This window comes from Panthera pardus, unplaced genomic scaffold (genome assembly GCF_024362965.1).
Source record: "Panthera pardus isolate Hobbes unplaced genomic scaffold, ASM2436296v1 HiC_scaffold_12, whole genome shotgun sequence".
Taxonomy (NCBI): domain Eukaryota; kingdom Metazoa; phylum Chordata; class Mammalia; order Carnivora; family Felidae; genus Panthera; species Panthera pardus.
Genome location: NW_026526677.1, coordinates 27738845 through 27766655, shown reverse-complemented (window position 1 = coordinate 27766655; position 27811 = coordinate 27738845). Strand labels below are relative to the sequence as shown.

Here is a 27811-nt window from a genome sequence, read left to right as displayed (position 1 = left end):
TGTTTGTTATAATTTGGGGTTGGCAGTTGTGCCAAGAAGGGCAAAAACATCAGCATTATACTCTTGAAAAATCAGGCCACTGAAAACTGGAAAAGAACTGAGAACACAGCAGAGAGATGGGCCATCAAACTGGAACAATATGAAAGGCAGTTCTTTTGTTATTAAGGCTTCCGCCTTTTTTTTTCTTTCTTTCTTTTTTTTTTTTTTTTTTTTTGCCAACACACATGGTCCCTATTTTCATGAGAGGAGAAAATCACTAACAATACACAGTAGAAATAATGAGTCTCAACCCAAGTTCTTGCCGAGCCCCCTTGTGCTATGATAATGTGGAAATCAATAGAAAAGGTGGCAATTTAGGATGATAACTATGATTACTTTTCAGCTTCCCCAAAAGGAAGCACTGGGAGCTTGGCCGGAGGATAATTGGAAGCTGGTGGTTTTCAATGTGCTGGGCCAGCCTGATGTCATTTATGTCATGGAAAAGGTTACTGCTGGCAGCTTGGGACTCCTGCACCGCAGTCCTGAACATATTTCACCCCTTGAATCTGTGAAGAGATTGGACTTGACACCTAATGTCCCATCCAGTTTTGCCAGCAGCCCTAATGGGTCTGCACCAAGTGGAATGAAAACATCCTAAAGCCTTCCTGTGGGTGTCAGAGTAAGGGATCTGGAGAAAGGCAGCAGGGTTAAAACATCCTCCCCACTAGAGGCTTTCCAGAGCAATGAACGGTAATAATTATGACAACGTCAACAGCTGCCATCTGTTGAGCTCTCATTGCATATACCGGACACAAAGCTAAGTGCTGTGTAGACATCACCTCTTCTCATCTAACAAGCATCCTGTGAAGTCAATGTTATTATTATCCACGTGTACCCGGTGAGGAAACTGAGGCTCGGAGAAGTAAAGAAACATGCCCAAGGTCACACAGCTATCAAGGGCAGACAAAAAGTAAGAACCTAGAGCTGACTTCAAAGACCACATGTTTTCCTCCCTTTGGCCCAGTGAGCCCAGGGATGTCCTGCAGACCCTGAGGAGACTCAAATCTCCAGAACTTCAGAGTGTGATCGTCTCATAAGGAAGCTGGCCCAGTTTGAGAGGGTTTTGTCCAACACTATCATTGCCGCTTATGAAGGAGACAACTCTATTAAAATGAAAATGAGAATCTTACAGCTTTTTTTCCTCCTCTCCCCTCAAAAACAAAACAAAAACCTTTGTTGATGAGATAGGCAGACATGTCAGGTATAAGTTTACATCCACCACAACATTTGGGTTCAAGAGATGATTATGTTTCTTCTATTTCTGTAAACCTGATTTGAATCTGTTCTGAGCTCCCATCTGGCCAGGTGGGTCAGAAATTCAATGTTTTTATTGGGTTCCCTCCACCTCTCATTGCTCAAAAGTCACTGGCGGTTTGAGGCAGTTGGACCACAGGGAGAGGGTCCATCCCGGCTCTGTTGATGGGGCATTGTCCAACTCTTGGGAGTCCTTGAAGGCAGGTCATGCTGTTATACCTAGGCTAGCCTTGGCATTGGGGATCTTTGCCTCTGGACTACCCTGAGAAAGCCTCCTTGAAAACCATCTGAGTACCCAACATCCAGCAAAGGCTCCAGGGGAAGGGAGAAAGGGAGGTAGGAGATGAAGTCTAGAGAATACTTAGCCCACAAAACTCAGAGGTGCAAGACATGTACTTTGATTTTTCACTTATCTTCTCCATGTGCCAAAAGCTCAATTTCAGTTCAGGGTCTCCTTCTCTCCTCCTGGGTTAAGCTATTGAGGGGGCCTACATGATGCAAAGCATGGCGAGGGGGTGGGAAGAATCTGGTTCCAGTTTGTCCTCATCTAACTCCTCTGGCTGGCATCCCTGATAAGTCCTTGATTCCATCTAGTCTCCAGGTGTTGGTCCAGGTAGAGCACAGCTGTATCCTGGTCCTCTTGCTTGTAAGCAACTTCCAGACTCTCCCCCCCTTCCTTCCATGCTTCAGTATACTCATTCCCCCTCTTTGTCTCTCCCCTGGTGTCTCTGTCTCTCTCCCCCTCTGACACACACACACACACACACACACACACACACACACACACATCTATCCTTTCACCCTTTCTAACATCTTCCTCATATTATCCTTTTCCCCCCTGTCTCCCCCCAGAGTGAGGCAGAACATAGAGCCCCCTTTCCAGACCCATCAGCATCTAAGCTCTCTGGCTTGCCTCCCACTCCCTCCCTTTCTTAACCCAAGGGTGTTTACCTCACCTAGGGGCAATAATCTAAACATACCTCACTTCTTCCAAATCTCTTCTTTTGGCATCAACTTTAGGTCTTGAGTGCTTTAGAGCTTAAGTTTTTGATATTTAAAATCCTAAACTCTTAGGGGGGCACCTGACTGGTTCAATTGGTTGAGCATATGACTGTTGATCTTGGGGTCATGAGTTAGACCCCCATGTTGGGTGTAGAGATTACTTTTAAAATAATAAAATAAAATTTAAATTAAAAAAATAAAATAAAATCCTAAACTTTTGCAATTCAATAGTTTTGACCATCAAAACTCCAATGAGGACTGGCTCTCACGCCTTCTTCATGGCCATCACCTTCCTTCCCTGGGGCAGGAAGGTAGGATGCCCTTGTTGCTTGGGGCAGGGGAAGGGCCCTGGACTTCAGGAATTGTGAGTTGAAAAAAGTCTTGATTACTACAGTTATTGTATCAAAATATTATCCTGTCTCAAAGGAAGAGAGTATTACTATAGAGGACCCAATGTGTGACAGATGTTACATTAACATATAAAATGAGTTTTTCAAACAGCCTTTAAAATGGGGGTATAATACTGTTAACCTCCATCACTAGTGAGAAAGCAGGCACAGGCAAGGTAAGTTGCTTGAGATCAAGCAGCTGGTAAGGATCAAGCCAGGATTCAACCCCGGTTTTGTCTGATTTCAAACCCATCCCCTCTGTACCACGATACCCCTAGCTCAGAATTGCAAGACAGTGCCCTTAACTGGCTGTGTGTTTTTAGACAAGTCAGTTTACCTCTCTGGCCTTTAATATCCTCCTTGGTTAAGGTAAAGTATATGGTCTCAATGTCTCCCGCTCTCTTTCCAGTTCAAACCTTTTATGATTCCAGAGGCCTTGGAAGCCTTAGATATTGCTCTATCAGTAGCTCCTGGTAAACTAACAGATCAAGATAGGCACTGGATTTTTACTACAGGGTTAGTCTTCAATTACCAAGTCCTCTGTTTTCAACTAAATAGGAACTATCCTTCTGGAAGATTTTACTTCCTCCACCAGGATAAGAAGTTACAGCCACATGTAGACTTAGGTAGATACCTATTTAGCCTGGAAGTGGTATTGTCAGCATCAGCAGAATATACTCGAAGGGACACCATTCAGTGCAACCCAGCATGGTTAGCAGGTATGGAAAGACTCATGCATCCATTCTGACCTGGGGCTGGCCTCCAATGAGGGTGGGTTGACTTTGACCTGTCAGTCCTCCTTCCACCACCCATGCAAAGCCTGAGACCCCTGACCTGTTCCTGTAGGCACAAGCTGCCCTCTTGGACCTATCATGCCTATAGTGCTACCCTTCAGGTTGATCCTGATCACCTTCCTCCTTCTGGATGGGTGCACCTGCACAAGAAGGGACCAGCACCCAGTGGTTTTCACCTGGGTTCACTCTCTACTGGGGTTACTAGAGAGGATGGCCTTGACCCAACCCCATCACTTCCCACCCAAGAACATTACAACTGAACCTTTGAGTAGACTATGTAGTCCCCTTTTCCCCTCCTACTTTTACAACCAAACTTCTGAGCCCAAAGACTGGCCAGCCTACTCTAGTTACTCCCAGGCTCCTTCCACCTCAGAGACCTCAGACCTGTTTACAAAAACTACCTTCAATTCTGAGTCTTGGATCTCCTTTCTAGCCAGAGGCAGGGATCCCAAAAGATGGTGCCAGGCTGGGCACATTATGGCCACTGTCATGGAACTGGAAACTTGAAATCAGGCAACAGTTTTGAGGAATAGCTTCCAGTGAAATCCTAATCACAAAGCAGTCATCAGGAAGTCAAGGTTCCAGATACGTATCAAGAGAAATCAGAATGTGAAGCCAGGAGGGCTTAGAACTATGGGAAACCTGCACAGGGGGGAGGGGGGAGGTAGGAAGACACTGTGGGTGGGGATTCTCTCAGCCCCCAAGCACAGGGCACAAGTTCTGCTTTTTTATGTGGCCCCTGTGGCTACCCCAGGGCCCTGTAGATACAGCCCAAAGGAGGCTGTGTGATCTCCTGCTCAGTCTTGCTTGTAACTGGCAAAATCTTCCAAAGAAGACAATTCCCTTGGTACTTATCAAAAGTTCAGAATTTTTAATCAATTCTTTGGTAAATCAATTTACCATTGATTAAATCAAGAATTTAATCAGTTCTTTGGCTACAGGACAGACACAGGCATAGAAGGGCTTTTTCTTGGCTGGAAAACTATGTTGAGCAAAGAATAAGCCTTCCAGGAACCAGGGATAAAAATAAGTTGTCTGTCTCTCTACTGAGTATTGTGAGAGGCCAGAAGAGAGAAGAGGGGCTCTAAACCCCTTTCTCTATTTTGGGAAAGACATGTTCTTACTTGATGGTTTCTTGATAATAATGGAGTATAAGCTGGAAGGATGTCCCAAGACAATGATTTTCAAACTCTCTGCAAAACCTGAGAGTTCAGGGAGGTCCCAGGTTATCATCATGCAGGTAAGTGAAGGGCCAAATTCACCAGGGCACCGCCCCTCTCCCCAACTTCAACCAGAGAAGCCCTGCTTTGATCTAGTTATGTATTCAAGTTGTGTCAAAGCTATTTCATGGCTATAGAAGAGTTTGTTTGGAAGCCTGTGAGTTACTCCAATGCCTTATTTCACAAGGAAAATTAAAAACATCAACAAAAATGAGGTGCAGAGAGACTGTCTACAGAAAGTGAATGGCTGAATCAAGATGAGAATTTGGTCTTCTGGGTTTGGTTCACTCAACATTCATTGAGCAAATACTTATTTAGCACTATTCTGTGCAAAGCGTTTTGCTTTGTAAGGTAGGGGTAGCATGGTTGCTGAACCCCATCCTAGCTTAGGATCTAGTAGAGCTTCAGATTTTGGTTCCCAGAATCCTACCTTAGCGTACATAGTTTATTGATGCTTTAAAAAAAAAAAAAAAAAAAAAAGGAAATGCAACACGGTAATGTAGCTTTCCATATTGACTCAGCCAGTACCTCTAAACCTGGGCAAACGTTTTCTTTCATTCTTGTCCTAGAAAATTAGTATTGCTATTACACTCCTAGGCTAACAGTTTCTTTGAGCACTTTGCATTCATTCCATGGTCTTTTGGGTGACATTGAGAAGTCCCCATATTGTAGATAATATGCCTTTTCTCTCTGGCTGCTTTAAAGATGTTCTCTATGTCTCTGGTACTCTACAATTTCATTACAATGTATCTACATGTGTTTTATTTGTCCTGCTTGGGATCATCGTACTTCCTGAACTTATTAATCTACTGATTTTATCCATTCTGGAAAATTCTTAGTCATTGCTTCTTTGAATATTGCCTCTCTTCCTCTCTGGGACTTTGGGACTTTTAGACCTTCTTACTCTGTCCTCCATATATTTTTTTTTTACTTCTCTTTTATATATCCTATCTCCTTATGTCTTTGTGCTTCATTCTTAGTAATTTCCTCAATTCCGTTTTCTAGTTTATTAATATTCTCTTCATCTGTGGCACATCGATTACTTAATTCCCCTATGTTGAGTGTTTTCTTTCAGTAATTACACTTCACTCCTAAAAGTTCTAATTGTTCTTTCTCAAATCTGCCAGATCATTCCTGATAGTTACTCTGTCTGGTCTTTTTTTTTTTTTTTTTACATTTTTTACCTTTCTGTTTTCTGTTTTGTATCTGGAAATTTTTAACTCTTAAGTCCTTAAAGATCTAAATATGTCGTTTGTTTGTTTGTTTGTTTGTTTGTTTGTTTTTCTCCTGACTCTCACCTATGTTTTCTGGTCTTTGATGATGAGCTATTATTTGCTCATCTTAATCTATGCCGATCCTGAGAGCCTGGTTTAGGGAAATCTCCTCCAAACAGGACTTAGAATTGCTCCTGCCTGAGTGCTACCAGCCTCCCTCTGTGGAAGGGACCAATGTCAGCTCCTTCCAGGTTGATTGTGAGTGTCTCAGTTCCACCTGTCCCATCCCCTTGCCCTGTCCTGAAGCTTGCTCTCTTAATCATTTGCCAACATGCACTTGTCTTCCAGGCAACACCCCTCACCTTTCATATTTGCTTACTACTCACTATTTCTACCTCTGGTTTCAGCACATGGTTTTGTTTTAGTTGGCTGAGGTGTGTGCTGGGGCAGGGGTACGGGTAGTGGGTAGGGTCCTTGAGCTTTCCCTTACATCTTGCAATTCCCACAGTGCATCAAGAAGCATGTTTCATCTAGGATCTAAGCCCTTAAAAGTATGTAGTCTGCCATAACGCTGGGAAGAAGACCTCATTCAGTTCAAAGAACCCTATTTATGGATTCCCTCTGCTGCTGCTTTTTGTCCTGAAGGCTTCGGGCTTAAAGTCTTGTCAGCTTGTTCCTCAAGAGATCTAGCAGGCATGATACCTAAAGAAAAAGATGAATGAGAAGCACAAGTTAAGCTTTGTCTTGCCAGAGAGCATTTCTAGATTTTCTCTCGCTAAAGGAGGCTGTGGCCTGGCTCCCTGATCCTGTCTATCCTCTGACTGTTTTCATTTTATCCCCTCACGTGTTGATTAAAGTCTTCGCTTTCATGACAGTTCCAATCCTTTATCTTTGAATAGTGCTTTATAGATTGTGAAATACTTAAACATACACCGACTTGCCTGATCTTCTTAGCAGCCCTCTGAGCAAGGCATCCTTGTCCCCACTTTGGAAGAGGACAGCAAGGCCCAGAGAGGTCACCCAACTTGCTTAGGGACATACAGTCTATTTGTCAGCAAACTAGGACCTCCACCCATACTTCCTGATTCTAAAGCCATCCCTTCCCCCCCAACTAAATCTGCTTTCCACGAGTGACAAAGTAAAACGCAATCAGTGATTCATTCATTCCTTCATTCATTCATTTATTCATTTATTTATTGATCATACATGATCTACCAGGCACTGTTGCAGGCATGAGGATATAGCTGACAGCAAAGCCCTTCCCACATTACAGTCCACCTGGTGGCAGGAAATACCTAAACAAGCAATGATATAATACCATAGGGTGACAATTGCTATGGCAAAAAATAAAGCAGAATATGGAGAGAGAGTAAATGGGGCTCTAGGGGAACATGGGGCTGGCTGAATGAGATGAAGGAAGGAACCATGGGAAGGATTAGGAGAAAAGCGTCCCAGGGGGAAGAAGCAGCACATACAAAAGCTGGAGGCAGGAAAGAACTTGGCTTATTCTAAGATCAATCGAAGGACTCCGTGACTACAATGGCCCAAGCAAAGGGGAGCCTGGCTGGAGATGAGATGGAAGAGGGGACTGGGGAACATAAGGAAGATTAGGGGAGATTTTGAGGAAGGCAGGAAAACCTGACCTGGGAGTCTGCTTTCCTTTTCAGTAAGAACCTGTGTGTTGATGGACACTGCATTTTAACAGATCTTCCTCTACTGCTCGTCTATTTCACAGGCATACAGGTTTTCCCAGCTTCCTGAAATGGTCATGGGCTCTCCCCCTCCACCTGTACCTCCCCGGACTGGCCCTGTGGCTGTTGCTTCTCTCAGGCGGTAACACATTCCTTTCTTTGCTTTGCTTGGAATGTTTGGAGATTTGTTCCTGTGTACCCTGACCTGACACATCTCCTTCATGGCCGTCCCACTGAGGGTGCAATCACCTGTACAGACAACCTCGTGCCTGGGGTGCTCCAAGTACCATGAAGGAAGTGGGAGCACAGAGAGGGTTCACCAACTTTCTTATCATTTGACATGGGAAGTCCTTTAGAACCCACAACTGAAGAAACTCAAGGTCAACCAACCCATACCATAGAAGCCCCATACCCTTACCTTCAACATCTAAAAATTATTCCAGCTCAGGCCACTCCAACGGCTGCCTCCAGTCTGGGCCCCTCCTGGCACGTGTGTGTACCCAGAAGTCCCTTTGTTGTTTAGGGGTGGTGGCTAAGAGGCCAGGGAGCAGCATGTCTGGGCACCCAGCCTAACTCATGACTTCCAAGATGGGAGGCTGAGACCACATGAACTCAGATATGTATAAACATATTAACTCAGATATAAAGATATAACTCAGATATGATAAAGATATTGTCTTTGTGATCTTATAAAAAGCACATGTTTTAGATAAAGATAGGCAAGAAACACAAAATCCATGAGTGCTGGGAGATGCTGGAATAGGCATCAGGTCCAGGGTTAAAGAAACAACTGTGCCCTGGGATAGGTATGATCCCCTGCCCTGGCCCTCCTACCCTAGCCTCCCCCAACATGCTAGCCACACCTTATCTGTGGACCACAGGTCTGAACTTTGTGAAAATGGTGAAGAAAAATGAGTTTTTCCTCCAAAATGTCCCTGCCCTCATTTCCCGCAGTTTAGAATGCCAGGCTGTGTTTAGACACCAGCCCTTGACTCCAGTCGAGCTCAGAGTGGGTTGGGAAGCAGCACACCAGGGTTCTATCCTAACCCTGTATAAAACCCTGGGCAAGTTGCCTCAACTCTCTGGCCCCTGTTTCCTTACTGTAAAATGAGGGAGACGACCTAACTGATCGCAGAGATTCTAGGATTCCTCCAAGGGGGCTAAGTGTATGGGGCAGAACACGGGAGTTTTCCTTGGAAGGGTTTTCTAAACTAGTAGCAGATGCCTGGAATAGTATCTGGGAAGCCAGGGCTGTGGGAGAGATCAACCAAGAGAAAGATGGAGGGATCAAGAAAGGAAGGGAGACCCCACATTACTGAGCCTCCAGCAGCCACCCTGATGTAGGGTCAAATCATCACAGCCTCTGTGTTTAACCCTCCCTGGGCAATACTGGGAAGCCTCAATTACTCCTGATGGTTCTGAATGCCAGGAACTTCACATCAGTCATTTGTGGCCCATTTGCTGAAGGCCAGTATCTGTTTCTTATTTCTTACCCACCAGTCTCTTTCCCTGCCCTTCCACCCTGTCTACCGTCTTGCCAAATATCAGCAGGTCACTGCTTTCCATATAGACCCAGACGATTAGACCACAGAGGAGCCTCGGAGAGGGGGTCATCCACCCCTTTTGTTTCACAGACCAGGAAACTGAGGCTGAGCGAGGGGAGGTAGCTAGAACCCACACTCCCGCCTCCTGGTCTGGCTGCGGTGCTGTGGCTCTGTTCTGCTATTACAGTGACAGACACTTGGCTGCTCAGAGCTGGCAGCCTGCCACCTGCTGTGGCTGTCTTTGCCTCCTTCCATTTTAATTTTAGGAGCCTGAAATCCCTCTGTGAAGGGGAGGTTAGAGACTGGCTACAGCACCCTTTATTAGAGGGGAGAAGCTGGCACCCGTGGAGCCCAGGCAGCCCTCTTCTCACTGGCATTCTGAGCACTAAGTGGAAATATGATGTGTTTAATGGGCCGGATTCTCTGCTCGCCTGTGGGATCGGGGGACAAAAAGTGTTCTGTCATTCATAACGCCTAGAAAGTGCTAGGCTCCTGCTTCCGGGAGCAGTCCAAGCTTCTCAGAGCCTTGGGCTTCTTGCTACCACCAGCAGCAGGAAACTGTGGTCCTCTGGCCCTCGCAGGTCACCAGCCCTGGTGTCTGGAGGGGGAGCGACCAGGCACTCCAGACGGAGCCTTCTCATTGGCTGCTGATGATGTCATCCCCCCAGGTCGACCATCCCCAGCTAATACCCAGCGCTAATTGCCTGGCTTATTTTATGTGGAAATTAAGTGTGCTACTCCCCAGAGACACAAGAGCCACCCTCGGGGGAGCACTGACCTTGAATATCTAAAAATGACTTAAGTTCGGGCCACCACAACCGCTGCTCCAACTCCAGACGCGCTTGGCCTTCTTTGTTATTCGGGGGGGGGGGGGGGGGGGCGGCACATCCAGGCCTGAGGACCCCCACCCTCGTGGGGCTTGGAGACCGCCAAGGTCCCCTGAGGCGACCCCCAGAGGTGCAAGCGGTGGGAACCTCGCCTTGGGTGGGAGCGGCTAACGCAGCCCCTCTGCACCCGCCAGGTCCACCTCGGACGTGGGCAGCAAGACCAGGATGGCCGAGTCCGCAGGGCCCGAACCGGCCCAGCTGCACGACAGCCCCTCCTTCGCGCAGGTGTCCAGAGGCCCCGTGTCCGTGGCGCAGTTGGACCAGTCGGCTTTAAATTACTCAGGTGGGCAAGAGGAGAAACGCTGAAAAAGGCCAGTGCTGTACCCCAGCCCCACCCCGGTGCCGTGCTCTTTGCACTCCCGCACCCCCCAAATCCACACAAGCCATCTGCTCCCTGTCATCCTTAGCAATCCAGGCAACTGTGTGTCTGACTTCAGTAGCTCTGGTTGGAAGAGCTACTGTTCTATTTCTTTAAAAAATCTGAAATATGACAAAATATTAAGGTATGCTACAGTAAGGGTATATGCTAACATTTGCCAGACTTCAGGGTTTCTTTTTAAATTATTATGTATCTTTAAAGCATTGCAGACAGAACCCTCCAGCTCTATCTCATTCCCCGTCTTCCCAGACGTAATCCCAGTTCTTAAATTGAGGGTGCTTTTTGCTACATATGTGTGCATATCCAATAGTGCATATTAAATGCTTTTGTTATTTTACATGTATATGAGTGATATCAAACCATACATTTCCTTCTGCATTTGTTTTCTTGACTCAGCATTGTTTTCAGGATGGGTACATGTTGGTCTAGTTGATTTGTTTAAACTGCCACATGGTATTGAATGATATGACATGCCAGTTTAACCTTTCCCCTAATGAGGGACATATTGGTTGTTTCCAGTCTTTTGCTATTAGAAACAATGCTGAAATTAACCCCAAGGTTTTTTCATGCCCTGATCGCTTTTTTAGTCTATTCAAAGCATGCCTTTTAGACTAAAACTGCGAACACTTAATCGTCAACACTTAACTAAAGAATTCACCGTGTCCGGAAATTCCATCAGTGGAATCCATTCCTTTTGGTTCCTTTTCTGGGATTTTTTAAAAACACCCATTCTCCCTGGAGAAACGTATCTGGACACTAAGGTGTCCCTTCTTCTTGCCAGTAGGTCAGGGGTGTTGGGATGGGGATGGGGGAGTTGGTGAGGGTTCAGCGAGGGGAGTTGGGCCATCATTTCTCTAGAAAACCAGGTCTGAGTCATAGCAGATGACTGGGCAGGTGGGCAAGGCTAGGGCTGCAGGTAGAGGTCTGCTCCACACCTCATTTTCCCCTCCCCCCATGCCAGAGTTCGCCGTTTGCCAGCTTCCCCCAGCTTTGTGCGAATGTCAGCCCGGTAGGTGGGATGCTGGCCTAATCCTCCCCATCCATCTCCTCCATGCCAGGTAATACGGTGCCGGCAGTGTTCGCCATCCCAGCTGCCAACAGACCTGGCTTCACCGGCTATTTCATCCCAACGCCTCCCTCGTCCTACAGAAACCAGGCCTGGATGTCCTATGCAGGAGAGAATGAGCTCCCAAGCCAGTGGGCCGATTCGGTGAGAGCCTCGCTGATTCCCTCACAGCCTTACCTGCTGGACACACTTTAGGGAGAAAACAGATGAGAGGTTGAGACAGCGTTTTGTTATCTATGCCCCCTTCCCACCAACCAGGTGGCTGACATCAAGCATTTTAGTGGAGACAGTGTAGTCAAGTGGGATGTCTTTTGAGAGAAAACTTGAGACCCACCTTCCGGTCTGGATTCTACCTCATTCTAGCAGGGCGTCCTTAGTCAAATAAATTTTCATTGTAACCATCATTTTTTGAGTATTTTCTATGTGCCAGACATCATGTTAGATGTTTTATTTATATTATCTTATTCTTCACAACAATCCTATCCGGTAGGTATTATTATTCCCATGATGTGTCCCATTTTGCAAATGAAGAAACTGAGGCCTAGTCAGGTGACATGACTGTCTAAAGCCACACAGCTTTAAACCAATAATAATAATAATAATAAAAATAAAGCCACACAGCTTTCATAAGGTGCTAAGGCCAAAATTCAAACTTTCATTGGTCTGGCTCCAAAGCCTTTATTAAATTTGTTCCTTTTAGTTTTAAAATTCTGTAAAAATTTTAGATGGAGTATCAGAAGATATGGTTTTAGAAACTCAAGATTGAATTACTTTGCACATAGATCCTAAGGCATTCTGCCTGACTTCCAGCAAAAGGTTGTGTTGTTGTGACCCCCTGGTTCCATGCTCTATCATAAGTAGGAGCATATGGCACAATGGACCTGGCCTGGCCTAGACCAAAGAGGGCAGCAGCCAGATGAACCTGGATAGTCACACCCAGACCTGTCTCGGAGTCACCTGTCAAGGGCTGCTAAGTGAGAAAACCAAGCAAATGAAAACAGCACAATGCTGGCCTCTGGTGTGGGTTGCCCCAACCCCTCTGTGTTGTCATCCATCATGGATAAGAAAGGCAGGCTGTCTCCCAGACTTAATTGAGGGCCACCTGGGGATGAGTGTCATTTTAGGGTTTGGTCTCAACATTTGAAATATATCCTAGATTTATCAAACATCTAGCCCAAGGCCTGGGTCATCTTTTCTCTCTGTCTAAAACCCTGAGGTTCATACCTTCTACCCCTACAGGTTCAACTCAGCCTCAGCATTGGTGTCTATTCTTAGGGTAGTGATGCCATGTCTAAACAACATCATTGGGGTAAAACTATCCTACATATATTAATTTTCCTGATGATCAAAGCTTATCCCTTTAATTTTCAAAATATTCAAAAATGCATACTATCTTGCATTAAAAAATTCTGGAATGAATTATATCTCCCCTCCCCTCCTTTAAAAGAGGAATGTAATTTGAATTGTCTTTAAAAAATGATTCAGCATCATTAGGATGCCTTACTATACTAAAATGACATTTGCAAGATGAGCTCTGATGGTAGGATTATCGCCCCTACATCAGACATCTCCAAAATACTATAATTTTTGGAGTTATTACAACATTCAATATGATTTTTCTTTCTTTGGCCTTGCTCCCAACCAGAGCTTATATTGCTGTCAGTGTCCCCACTTCCACAGATATACTCACCTTAAATATGCTTTCCCTAATGGGCTATTTTCTGCAAATGGGGCATGTCTGAGCTCATTAGAATTATTTGTCAAATTGGAGTAAATAAGCTTTAAGAGTAACTTGTAAGGATTCCCTATTGTTAAGTCTACAAATCTTTTTTTATTTTTTTTAATGTTTATTTGAGAGAGAGAGTGAGAGAGTTGGGGAGGGGCAGAGAGAGAAGGAGACACAGAATCCAAAGCAGGCTCCAGGCTCTGAGCTGTCAGCACAGAGCCAAAAACAGGGCTTGAACTCATGAACCGTGAGATCATGAGCTGAGCTGAAGTCGGATGCTTAACCACCTGAACCACCCAGGTGCCCCAAGTCTACAAATCTTAATGTGAGACTTTATGGCATCTGTTTTGGTTGTTTGTGGGCTTTTTCTTCCTTTGTCATGCTCAGCTGTTTTAAATAGCTAAAATCACTGGGTATGAGTTGATCAATTCAGAGCTTACTTGACTCCATAATTCCACTTACAGTCTAAACATAATGTGTGCTTTTCAGAAAGTAGATGATACTTAACTTGTGCTAATTAAACAGTAAATCTACAGCTTTGTCGGTTCACCCTCTGTATGGAAAGTTCCAGTGGGTACTCTGGAGGAGTCAACAGAAGTGTTTTCCAAAACCTCTTGCTCTCAAGACACAGATGATAGCTTAGCTGGGCTAATGGTGACTTCCAGATGCCTTTGGGTTCATATTGCCTTAAAGATGAAGGAACAGGAACCCAGCAAATCCAAACCTAACCTTCCTAATGGGATGATCTGATCATTCTGGGCCCATCCTCTCAGTGTTAGGGAGAGTTAGTTTTCTATTAGTTGTTTGTAAGAGGAACGTGATCACCACAACCTAAATGGGTCTTTGCTGGGGCCCAGTTACCACCTGCAGTTAAGCAGAGAGGTTGTGCCCATGCAGGAACCACACCGGGGAGGAGAACAGGTGATTTCTCACATGTGAAAGAAAGTGCAGGAAGCTCAGAGAGACTGAGCTTGTCAGCTTGAGAAATTGGGACAGGGATGGTGTCCGCTTCCACATCCATCTGAGAAGGAGAAAGGTCCCACCATCATTTGGGTTTCTGACCTTCCCGATCCCAGGTCTCCAGACTTCAGGAGTAAGCTCAGATAAAATCACCTCAACCTGGCTTGACAAATAGGTTTCATCCTTGGAGCTGGATGGAGAAGGATTGGGAGGGGTGTGCTGTGATCAACAGGTGATGCCTGCCATGGGCACTGCCTAGGAAAGGGGCGGTTTTTACCAGTCCTGAATTTTGGCCAGCAAGATGTGATGGTTCCAGCCTGAATCTACTGTAAGAGAGGAAGAGCTTCTCGTCTCTTTGTCTTCTCTGCTTCTGGATATTACCCTGAGGGCACTCCAGTGGAGTCAGGTATCCCTTGCCTGTCCCAGCCATTGGAACCAAGATGCTTGATGCTGTAGAACTGAGGGATCTCAAGAGTTGGACGCTCACTCTAAGCTCCAGCTAAATTTGGAATGCAGAGAAAGGAGATATGACAGCTTCCCTCACAAACATATGGCACCAGTGGGTCATCCTCCAGTGATTTTCCAACTGTGTTCCTCAGAACCCCGAGTTCTGTGAGACTCCCTGCTGTGTACCATGCATAATTCTGGGCACTGGTACACAGTGATAAGCAAGCAAGACACAGTTTTGCCTTGACGAAGTTGGTGGCCTGAGACAGGTGTTGGCATCTTGGGTGATGGCTGTTACTCTAGAGAAACTGCACGGAAGCACCTTACAGGGAGCCCTTGGCTAACGTAGGGCAGGGGAAGGTGTCCTGGAAGAACGAACGTTTGCGCTGAGACGTGATGGGCAAGTCCCCTATCCTGGCTGTGGATCTGCTTCCCTCCAGTCACCTCCTGCACATTCCTAGTGCTTGTGGCCCAAGGACATGGACAGCTCAACTCTGGTTTTCCTCTAAGGTGTAAGGGAAATATGCACAGCCCTCACCCACCATTAGTACCCATTTGCCACTTTGTCTTTCTTATCAGGTCTTGGGAAATTAAAGCCCCAAACTTTGCGACATCCATCCTATTACTTCTTCCCTCACTCCGGTCCCCATAGGCCCTCACCTAGGCCATTGACGTAGCCTCACATCTCTCCTCTTGACCTCCAGTGGGTCTACCTCAAGAGTGTCCTTTCTAGAATACAGGCCCCTCCTCTGCCTGATGCGCACCGGTGGCTCCCTGGCCAGGTGTCAGGCATCCATCTCAGAAAGCTGCCTTCCCAGGAGGGCTTGTCAGAACATCCCAGGCGGGGAGTAGAAGGAGGCCACTTTCCTGCTAAATATTCACCCGTCCAAAATTTCTGACTCTTCACCCAACCCATCCTGCTCCATCCTCACCAGAGCCCAGACAAGTATCTCTGTAAAGAATGGAAACATGCTGTATTCCTCAGAAGGGTGCCATAGAAAACTAGGCTCTGTAACCTGGCACTTGGTGGCTTTCTGATCTGGCCCTGCCCATCTGTCTTTCCTGAGCTCCTTCCATACGCTGTACATCCTCTCTGGTCAGACGAAACTCCCAAAGCATCCCTGCATCCCCGTGCACACCCAACCTTTGCCTTTGCTTTTCCTCTGCTCGGAAGCCCCTCCCAACTTGTTTTCCTGGCAAGGGCCTATTCATCTTCCAGACACAGCTAAGCTGCTGCTCCCCGAAAGCCGCCTGACTCCCCACACGTGTCCATTCCTCACAGCACCCTGTGCCTACGTTGTCCACAGGCATTCACCCCACAGGCTTCCAACTAGCATTATGGGATATAAAGGCCTTTTGTGGGTTGCCCTTGAACAGCATCCCCATGTGTGGCACTGTTTCTGTGGGAAAGTTGATCCTGAATTGCAGATCACTGACTTGTCCTTATTAGTAGATATGTCCATATATTTAAGCACAGAAGTATGTGTCTTCCACTTTTTTTTTAATTTTTCTTTTTAACTTTTATTTTATTTTTGAGACAGAGAGAGACAGAGCATGAACGGGGGAGGGGCAGAGAGAGAGGGAGACACAGAATCTGAAACAGGCTCCAGGCTCTGAGCAGTCAGCACAGAGCCCGACGCGGGGCTCGAACTCACAGACCGCGAGATCATGACCTGAGCCGAAGTCGGACGCTTAACCGACTGAGCCGCCCAGGTGCCCCTGTGTCTTCCACTTTTAATGAAAAGAAGAAATTTTTCAAGAAACCAAGATCATATCCCAGATCCGAGACAGTACAGTGATTAACTCCCAGCCCTTGGCATCAGACAGACCTGCTCAAAGCATATCTGAGTGGCTTGTTAACCATGTCACCTGAGACTGTGACACACTTTCCTTCAGTGTCCTCTTCTGTAAAACAAGGATAACAACATCTACCTCCTAGGTTGTTGCTTTGAGAATTAAGTGAGATAATGTGTGGAAAGCCCTAAGCATAGGACTCCTTCAGTGTTAGCAGTTATCGTTGGGAATAAATCCCTGAGTCCTTTGAGGTCCATAAAGAACAGTACTTCTGTTTGCTGGATTGTGCTTATGTTAAAAAGGTAGGCAGATAGATTCAGGTGGAGACTCGGGCATGTTCCAGCTGTTTATAGCAACCTTCAAAACACCTACTTAATTCATCCAACCAGCATATCCAGCGAGTCCAAATTACCTATTTTCTAAACAGACTCCAGGTTTTTTATGTGCACGGTGGTCTCCCATTTTCTTCTGGATCTCTTTCGTTGCCTTCAGTCCCCTCCTGCGTCCAGTATCAAGCGTGTCCTGTGACTTGAACCCCTTCCTAATCCCGGGCCCTTCTCTTCTCTCCCGACACCCTCTGCAGGTCCCCCTCCCAGGGTACATCGAGGCTTACCCCCGGTCACGTTATCAGCAAAACTCTCCCTCCAGGCTCCCTCGCCAGTACAGCCAGCCAGCAGGCATGCACCCCAGCCTGGAGCAGGCCCCGGTGCCATCCGCGGCGGCCTCGCAGCAGAGCCTCACCGAGAACGACCCGTCTGACACGCCCCTGACCAACATCTCCACGGCAGCCCTCGTGAAGGCCATCCGGGAAGAGGTGGCCAAGCTGGCCAAGAAACAGACAGACATGTTTGAGTTCCAGGTCTAATGCCTTAGCCCCGTGGGACTTCCAGACTCTGAGGAAGCCGTCTTCTGCTTTCTCAGCCTAACGTGTTGGGACTTGAGGCATAGACCATGTGTGAGTCTTTCTCACCCTCAGTCTCTGAACAGGTGAACAGTGGGGCTTCTGGGCAACAGAGGAGACTCTTGAACAACTTGATTCTTGGCTTATTCAACTGATTGTATGTCAAGAAGTCCCTGTGTGGGACCATATGTTTGATAATCTGTGAAGTTAAATGTTTGAACTGTGGGTGTATTTCCCTTTGGAGCCTTAGTCACAAGAGACACTAACTAATCTGCAGATCCCTATCCAATGCCACATTTTAATAAATCACCAGAAGGGGGAGAACATTGCTCTGTCTTCGGTGAGTTCTGCATGTTAACTCTGTTTCTGTGTTAAAGGCAATGCAGGCATCTGATTAAGCACCAGACTGTACTCTCTCTCATTCAGCCATGACTGTAATTGTTAAAATCTCCTCCGGTCTGTAAAGGAGGCACGGACTCCAGCCAAGAAACTTCAGTCCTTTTCTTTCAAAGGTTCATATTCAGATGAAGTGGATCAAAATCAGGACTGTCGATGACTGTACCTATAAATAGTCCTGACTCTTTTGTCCTTCCATTAACTAAACAAAGGCTGAGAAAGAGAGCAGATGAGAGGGAATGGCGGATTCATGTTGACAAGTTTCTGAAGAGGTGTTGTTGTTTTGGAACTTGAGCACCCCGCACATTGGGATCTCACTGAAAGAGAATTGGTGCTAAGAGCTTTTAAGATCCTACAAAAGAAAAACAGTCATTTGTGGAGGTTTTTCTTTGCCTTGCAATGAAGGTGGCCTGAGAACAAGCTTCTCTCTTTTTTGAGATAATGGATACATGGACTTTGACAGGAAAACCTCTGTCTCTTCAACAGCGATGTCCAGCATGTGCTGCTGAGGGATACAGAAGGAAGTAGCAATTGATGCCTGTTTGAAGCAGAAAGAGTGGACTCCTCGGTCTCCCCAGGCTGCAGCCTCTGTTTATAGGAGCTTCTGAATGTAGAAAATCTGTTGACTTACATTTAAATGTAAATAACATTTTTTTTAAGTGTATGGAGTTTGCCAGTTCCCTCCCTCCACGCCCCTGTAGTTAATGGATGCAGGAGGACATTTGCTGAAAGGACAGGGCTGCTGACCTTGTGACCGTGATGTGGTAAATGACGTTCCCTGGCATGGTGAGTCAGCTTCTAGAGCTCTGGGTGGACACTGCCTCACAGCCCTGAGGCACCAGCTGCTGACTGTCAGTGCAAAAGTAAAACTTCAGGTAGCCCAGGAGAGGGAACACTCTGGTTCCCTCACCAACTCTGCTGGGGCTTACCTGGTGTCTGTTGGAGAACAAGGTCCTGTCCTGCCTTCACCCATGACCCATCTAGCTTCAGCTGTGTCCATGCCTTCTTGAGCCCATCTTTCCATTTCCCTCATGAGTTTCTTTGGTCTTTACTGAGAGAAGGTAGAAATTTAAAAGTTGAGAGAAGAGTAGGAGTGGAACTGATTAGAATGGGAGATTCAAACTGTCAAAGCACAGACTTTTCAAAGAAGCTGTTTTTATTTCCCAATGGCAAATTGCCCTTTCTGGAAAGTTCCGGAGATGATGTGTCATGGTATCCCCAGACAAGTCTCTTGTTCAGATGATATTAGGTAGTGTCCTTTTGGTATGCTGGTTGATCTTTCATAGTGTTAGTTTTTTGTTACTTAAAAAAAAAATCAGCTATAAATAAAATGTATTTTTGTAATTTCCATGTGTATATATGGTATATTTCTACCAATGGCCAGTTGTTGTAGTCCAAAACCTAAATCAGCTTGCAAAACACTGTGGATGGTGCAAGATTTTATTGACAGATTAACACAATGCCTAAGTCTATCCAAATAGGTATTCAATGCACTTGAATGAACAAAGAGCCAAAGAAACTCAGCCTTTTCATGCAAATGGTATGAGTCTGATAAAGTCAGCCACATTGTCCCGCCTTATCAATAATATTAATATTTCATCAGTGCAATGATATCAACCCAGTACTTTGTCTACTTGGTAAATGCCTGGAAATCCTGTATGTGACAATGAAGTTTCAAGACCTTAGTGTAATTAAAATATATGCTTCAAAGACAATGTCTGAGCTTTGGATGTTCCAGTGACTTACAGAGAATGAGCCTACAGTCTGCAGTGGTGTGGCCCCAGCTTGCTAAGAGGATGGAGAAACAAATCATTGCAGTCTTTGCAGAACCCCATGAAATATTGAGTTCATCAACTGAGACGGCTAAAAATATAGCGTGCTAAATCAGACACTCTGATAAACTAGACACCACAGGTTTAAGAAAAGTATATGGAAGGAAAACCTTAAGTTGAAAAGAAATCAATCTGTTCATGTTTTTTTCCACCAATGGGGAGACAGCTGCCATTGCCAGATTTTCTGTGATTAATATGTGGTCCCTGAAGAGTCTCCTGGTGTCATGGAGGGGACAGACGCCTGGACAGCTGCCTCTGAGGAAAGGCAGAAGTGCCTCATGGAGGCAAAAATAGAGTCCCGTGAGAGCCCAGGGGCTCTATGTTCCTCATGACCCTCCAGACAGTTGAAGAAGCCACAGAGGACCTTGGCAATCTCGGAGAAGGAATCAGAAGTCCAGAAAAGTGGAGTGACCTCCTGGAGGATTCCACCCCAAGCCTGCTGATTCATGATTCGGCTTGCTTTCCATTTCACCATGCTGCCTGCACGCTTGTCTGTGATGCGTTTCTTGAACTGTGCTAGGAAGTTTAAAAAGTAGACAAGGGTCATGTGAGGGACGCCCTATGTTCTTGTGAAGAAAAAAAAGATGATTGGATATGTAAAGGACTTCAGATAAAGTGTATAGAGGACGATGCATTTGTGGCATAATAAACACTTTTTGGAACTTGTTTTGATGTGAGTTTTCTGCCTTCATGAAAAGAAATGCATTTGGGCTTTTTCCAGAGAGTGCCATTGAGGAAACGGTGTTCCCAGCTGCTGTTCAAGACTGCAGGGGAGCAGTCCTCTCTCAGTGCCATGTATCCAAACAAGCAGGCGGTGAGGCCATGACAGCTTGTCATTATGAGGTAGCAGATTCTATGCTATGCATTAGGAGAGGCAGTCCCATGGTGCAAGAACATGAAAGTCTATTGTGTGCCCTGGTACCTATGATCTGAGAGGGCAGTGGTTACCTATGCAACAGCAAGTTTCCTCTTTCAGGGTGTGCTATTGTGCTATGGACTTAATGTTGTGTCTCAACCCCCACCCCACACCCCACCCCCGCCTTCATATGTTGAAATCCTAATCCCGATGTGATGCTATTAGGAGGTGGGGGCCTTGGGGTTGAATAGGTCATAAAGGTGGAGTCCTCATGAATGGGATTAGTGCCCTTGTAAAAGGGATCTCAGAGAGCCCTCTTGCCTTCTTTTTTTGCAATGTGAGGATACGCTAAGAAGTCAACGGTCTTGCAACTCTGAAGAGGGTTCTCACCAGACCCTGATCCTGCTGGCACCCTGATCTTGGACTTCCAGCCTCCAAAAGTGTGAGAAATAAATTTCTGTTGTTTAAAAGCCACTCAGTCTGTCATACTTTGTTATGGCAGCCTGGGCTGACTGAGACAGAGTGGATTATATAAGCACCAGTTCTCTGGTCCTGGAAGTTATGTTGTGCACTTAATTTAAGAATTCAGCAGTAGAACATATAATTTCTGAATAATCTTGATGGAAGAACGGATAGGAAAAATATATATCAGAGTACAGATGGAGAAAGACAGGAATTTAAATACCTGACCAAAAGAAGAAAGAAAGAAAGAAAAGAAAATTCTTCTAACAGAAATTAGAAGAGACGGAAATTAGAGAAAATGGATCAAAAGACTTAAATATTGATTATAGATAAATAAGCTTCTTTTTTGTACCTAGGCCACCTTTTTCTATGCATTCAATGTTTAATGAGTAAAATAACAGATATTATTTCTAAAGTTTGAGAAAATAATTTAAACTTGATCTGTTCCTTCTACCACACACCAGAAAATAGTTTGGACTTTGCTTACAAAATACAGCTAAACACTCTTAGGGAAATATAGTGATCCAGCTTAGAGCAGTAACTGACTCAGATCCATGCTTTAGAAATTAAATTCTCCCCTATAGTCAGTCCCACCTTGAAGGTATTCTAGTCAAAGACCTTTGCAGGGACAGTTCACACTTGCTCAAAAGTGTGGGGGTTGACGGAGAGAACACAGGGCCATTTCATAGAAACAAAACACAGCTCCCACATGGGACACTCTTGCATTCTCTCACATCTTCTCTCTGTATGTGCTTTCATCTCTGTTTCTCTCTGTATATTCTGTGTATTTGCTCAGTTCTCTTGCTTCCCTTGGCCTTCTAGCATTCTCTGTTTTCTCTTTACTGTGTACACAGCCGAGAATCCATCCCAGGACCCACTCTGCACCACCTTTTCTTTCCTGTACCCACCCCTTTCTGGTACCATCTCTTCCCAAATATTGAGACTCTGAGCGGTCCAGTCCATCGGCCTGTGGAGGAGCCACCCTTGGGTCCTGTGCCTATCCAATCAGCTATAACCAAGGAGGTAGAATCCTGTAAGGCAAGCGTGGCCTCCTGGACTGACTCTTTCAGTAAGAGCCTTTGTTGGGGGCTAGTTCCCAGACCAGAGGAGGAGCGTGGGTGGGCAGAACCTTCAAAAGGAAACTCCTCGGCACTGGAATTGATCAGCACTCCAGACAGCAAGTGAGCGATCCCTGTGGAAACTGCCGCAAAGAGGACTGTCCCCCTTGACTTGCGCGTCAGGTGGAAATGCATGCATTTGAAACCCTGGTGGACTGGCCGGCCTTGCCCCAACCACGTGCCATCCCAGCAGCAGTGCTACTGATACGACTTCTGGGTCTAAGAATGATTTGTGGTCAAGCCCCAGGTAGCACCACATCTTGCTCAGCAGATAATAAATACTTGTAAATTGAATCGCATGATCTTAGCTCAGGTGCCATTAAATGTAGCTCACCACCACACACCTGCATGGATGAGGAAATTGATGAGTCTCTTTATAGAGTCTTTTGAAGCAAAGTTAGTGTCAAGTGGAATTGATATTATTGTGGCTCTGCCCTTCCAAAGATAATAAGTTAGTGTCCTGAGAATTGAAAGGTCTCTTGATTTCGCAAGGTGAATGGTTACAGATTAGAGTCCTAGCCTGTGGTAAGTACTAAAATGTAGGGGGCTTCTGGAAGGAAAATTTAGGAAATAGAATAGTGCCAGAAACAAATCCTTTTAGACAATGTTAAGTTGCTTTGACTACGCAGGTTTCAAAAACAGGGACATTTGTGAGGTGGCAGAATTTGTCTCCATATGTCAAACCCATACTTTAGTGAAAGCCATTACATAATGAAATCTAGAAATTGATTATTTTCATTCTCTGACCTTGGCCAGACTTTTATAAATTATGGAGGGAGGCTGTCAATGTATATTACATAAATTAACTGTGACTTCACCTTATTTCCCCCATCTCTTGCTTATATTTAAATTCACCCCACCCACATACTAACTGAGAGAAGGTTTGTACCAAACAGAATCAGAATATATCATTCATTGGTCTGGAAATCTTGAAGAAGCCATGAATAGTCAAGGCCTTAGACAACTCACTCTAAACCATTTTCTGACTCCTTATCTATAAATTGAGTATAATGGGGCACCTGGGTGGCTCAGTCGGTTAAGTGTCCGACTTCGGCTCAGGTCATGATCTCGCGGTTCGTGGGTTTGAGCCCCGCATCGGGCTCTGTGCTGACAGCTCAGAGCCTAGGGCCTGCTTCTGATTCTGTGTCTCCCCTTCTCTGCCCCTGCCCGACCCATACTGTGTCTCCCTCTTTTTCAAAAATAAACATAAAAAAATTTTTTTGAAACAGTAAGTATAACACATCCTACCTCCCATGATGTTTGTGAGGAGCATATGGCATATTGTATCTGAAAATGATTTGAGAAGTATATTTGAAGGCATTCTTACTAAAGTATTAGCTTCATAATTCTGTCTTGTGTGGTGAAATATTTTAGCTCCTTCTATCTACTGAACTAATTGGTCACAAATTCTATAAAATAAAATAATATATATTCTATAAAATAAAAAAATGAAAATGTTCCCAACTCTGGAACTGCCCACAAAAGCCAGCCTCATGTGGAGCTGTATTTTGCTGTTGCTGTTGTCACTGTTTACATTTCAGAGGCAATACAAGCACTTGTACTTGTGCTTTCACTCAGGGTGGAAAACCTAGGCTGGCGATTCCCACCAACCACATTAGATACACATGAGGCAAAGATAAGTACTGAACAGGAACTTGGACTCTAGCTGTTGTCACTTCATGCTTTGCTTTCTGATTAACTTCGTACATCTTTGGCCTGTGCAGGAACAGAGTGTTCATATGCTGGTAGAATTTTTTATTTTAAAATAAAAGGCATAAGCTTTCATTCCCCCAAACCTGCCTACTTTCTCATTCTATTTCCTCTATATGGTGAGATGGAATCCCCTTCACAATCCAACTGCACAGTGAGTTATCGGACAAGAGCACCTATTGTGGTCTCAGAAGCCATCCCAGCCTGAGGCATGAGCTCCTTGGCCAAAAAGAACTCACCCCTGGCCATCCAGTCAACACACCCATGACTGTGATCTTGGAGCCAATGACTTCCCAGGGCACCCAGGGCAGAATAAGCCAATGTCTTGTCATATGCCCTTCTCAGAGCATAAAGAAGTCCCATCCAGGTCAGTGGCTCCCAAGGAGTCCAGGATGACATTGGTATGGGACACAAACTTCCAAGACCACCTACCTTTCCCTGCCTTTGCTAGTCCCAGCAATCATGATGTCTGCCTTACGTTCAGCCCTATTTGTGTGTTGTATCAATGCCCTGCCCTCTGATGTACGCTGATTGAACAGGAGACCCTTCTGACCCAGGAGCCACAAATTCATAGGCTGACCAGCCACAAGAAATGTAGCTCAGCACATGGGGCCAAGCCAACTGGATTCTCTCTGTAGGAAATACCAAGACACGGAGTCTATTAGCAACAGATGCTGAAACTCAATGGTCAAGCCTCAGAGGCCATGATGGGCTATATTCAGAGCAAAGGTCTAAGAAAACAGAATATTGAGTAAGAAGTAGCCTTGAGGCCAAGGAGACTTAGAATATAGGTAAGTAAAACTATCTCCTGTAACAAAAATAGACAAATGAAAACCAACTCTGAGTGTTTTGGAGGAGTCCCTGTGTCCTAATGGAGAGCCACAACCCGGGGGCTTTTGTGGCTCCATTCAGACTCAGCTTGGACAGTAACTGCATGTTGTTTCTCACTGGAGCCTAGTCTGAAGCTCTCTGCAAGTACTCAGAAGTACTTAGAGACTGAAGAAGCAACTTTTACCCCTCTCTCTGCCCCTCTGTAAAGAGGGCTCACATGTGCACAAAAAACACTCCCAAAGCCACTGTCTTGCTGCGGTGATGGGGACTAAACCTGGAGCCTCCACAAAATTTTATGGTGCTCACTCACCATTGCAGAGAATAGGGCCAGTGTGCCCAGGAACGGAGGGGTTCCCTCTGCCTCCATTTTCTTTTTCTTCCCTCCTGGACCCTGGCTGCTCTGAACCTTCAGGACAAATGAAATGATCAAATATAGGGAAGTGCCATTCATCCCAGGAATGGCAGACAGACACAGACGCAGGGAGCTGGAAAAGACACATGGCAATCCCAGCCTTTCCCTACTGCGGTCCCATCAGAAAAAGGAGAGCAAACTTATTCCAAAGGATGATCTCTAGACTTCTGTGAGTCACTGTCATGCATCCAATTCATGAGCTCTGCTGGCCACTGAAAGCTGGAAAGAATGCACCTAAGGAAGGGTGTGGAACCACATAATGGAAACATTAGTGAGGGAGTGGTCAACGGTCAATTACCTGTAAAATGTACACAGACGGTTAGCAAGAAACATAATTGCTTGGAGTCTCTCTATGATGTCTTGGAGGTGTGGTTGTGGCAAAATACTGGTTTGCACAGTTGGGCGCTTCATTTTAACCTTTCAGTGTTCCTGTTTTCACATAAACATATAACTCATATTTAAAGAGAGTCCATCTGACTCCTTAGAACTGAAATAAAGTTTTATTAGCCTAACAGTTTCACCACCAACCCCTCCTCCAAACCAAAGAATTCTAGCAAACTCTTGAAGGTAAAGGCCCTCCAGGTTACCTGGTCTCTAAATGGGCTATATGAGCTTGCTCTGGACTCTGATGGACTTTCACTGAACATATAAAAGAGTTTGCATTTGCCCCTGGTGCCAACTCCATCACAGTTGGTAGCTACAGCCTTTGGGAGACCCAAAGGGCCTGTGGAGGCCACACCTCTTGAGGCCATATCTCTAGTGACACCAACACAACCTAATGAAAAATCAGGCTACCACCAGATAGATGTCTTGCCCACAGGATATTTGGAAACAGTTGGATTTGGGGCACAGAGTCTACAAGTAAGCCAGATGTTGGATTAGATTATTCCTGCTTCACCTTATGCTGCTAGGATTTGTGATGGCAAAGTCAAAAGCTATTTGCATCCTCCTGGAGAAGACCCATTTTCTAGATTAAAATTGGTAATGTTAAAAGAAAGGGCCTGGAAAGTCTTAAGACTGTGAAAACACAGAGCTGCCAAATTGTATGAATTGCTTCATATATTCATATCCAGGTGCTTTGGAAACTAAGAGTTTACTTCTCCTTAAGATTTTGTCACCAAAACTGGTAGGTCCTATACTAGCCTTCGGTGTTTGGGGGACCAATTCCTTAGAATGGGCCCAGGTAAGAGAACCAAAGACTAGGACCAGAAATCAGATGCCACACCTGAGCAGAAATGAGGGCTGAAGAAAGGCTCCAGGGCTGCCTTTCTGCCAGGACCATGCATTATGGGCACGGTTTTATCCTATGGATCATTAATCTTTCATCTCATTGGAACTATACAGGAAGCACTGATAGAACCTTCCACATAGCCATCCAGCCAGCTCTTCATTGGCTGAGCAAACATTTCCTAAGTACCTACTCTGCAGCAGACTCCATGCTAAGTGATGAGGATTCAACAGTGAACAGGACACAGCGCTGCCCCTCGCAGAACTTACGATCAGGAAAGATTGATCCTTGAGACACAGAGCCCAACGTGTGAAGGACCACCTTTCATTCAGTGCATTTTCCAGCTTGTAAGAGGTAGATGAAATAAAAAACAAATGCATCCAAATGAAAACCAAAGTCCCCTTCCTTCTGGAAACATTTAGGTTTAGAAAGGACAGAGTCTACAGTTGCATCTTCTAATGATGTTACACAGTTTTCCTTATCAGTGATCTTTAACTAGGGAGGAGGATGCCCACAATATCTCCTTGGGGACAGAGAGCAAATTGCCATCTTCCAAGAATCAACAAATGTTATAAACCCAAATTTCAGAGCTGTCAAATGAAATCAGGCACCCAAATTGTAAGAAAAGGAATAACCGATTTGGGGACAATCCAATCCAATTGGGAACAACTGGACCGATTGGGGACAATTGCAATCCAAATGAAAATTTCAGGAACCGCATATTTTACAAATGAAACCACAGTACGCCGAATACTTTCATTTTACATTGTTCATATCAATAAAGTGCCATTCAGAATGCACTGGGTTATTAATGAATGGGTTTTGGTTTTTATTCAGCCTCTGAAATATAGTGCTCGATGGAGCAAATCTAGGTGAATCAGGTAGAGCTTTGCAAGGATGCCATTTCTTTGCTGCATTTGTCTGTTGAGCTTAGTTGAAATTGAGTTTGTTTTTTTCTTGGCAAAATTTGCATTTGAAATAAAGCACGTTGTCTTAGTGATAATTTTCTTTCCAAGGTGTTAGAGGCGATTCTGCTCACATCTTGTCTTTTCTGTCACTTAAAATTAATTTCTCCATTCCCCATAAGAAAAAGATTTTAACAAGCATTTACAAATTCTCAGAATATTAGAAATCGCCATGTGATGAAAGGATGTATCTTGTTTTTTTTCTGAAATTATACAATCCCAGACTTACTGAGTTGGAAGAGAATTTAGTGGGGAAATTATCTGGCTCTGTACCCTGCAATCAATACAGGATAAACCTCATACCTTGTATACATGATGTTGGCTTACCTGGCCAAAGATTAAGCGGAATTAGGGCTTCAGCAAGGCAGGTACTCAAAATGAGGGGGAGGGAAATGAATGGGAGGTTGGGGGGAAGATGGAGAATGTTAAAATATCATTTGATATTTAGGGCAAAAAAAGTAATGTAGTCGCCATGGGGTGGAAGTGGGGGAATTGTCTTCATTTTTTTTTTTTTTTAATTTTTTTTTCAACGTTTTTTATTTATTTTTGGGACAGAGAGAGACAGAGCATGAACGGGGGAGGGGCAGAGAGAGAGGGAGACACAGAATCGGAAACAGGCTCCAGGCTCCGAGCCATCAGCCCAGAGCCCGACGCGGGGCTCGAACTCACGGACCGCGAGATCGTGACCTGGCTG

General features: G+C 45.2%; 1 protein-coding gene across 2 annotated transcripts in view; it reads left to right on the top strand.

Moving 5' to 3' along the window:
• Window positions 1-20201, top strand: part of KIAA1549L (KIAA1549 like) — a 267579-nt gene extending 247378 nt beyond the window's left edge. For both annotated transcript variants that reach the window (XM_053899846.1, XM_053899845.1), the window contains exons 18-21: window positions 7648-7745; window positions 10169-10317; window positions 11472-11623; window positions 16990-20201. In XM_053899846.1, the coding sequence (XP_053755821.1) occupies window positions 7648-7745; window positions 10169-10317; window positions 11472-11623; window positions 16990-17271 (681 nt within the window). In that variant the 3' untranslated portion in view covers window positions 17272-20201. The remainder of the gene's footprint in view (window positions 1-7647; window positions 7746-10168; window positions 10318-11471; window positions 11624-16989) is intronic.
• The last annotated feature ends 7610 nt before the right edge of the window (window positions 20202-27811 follow it).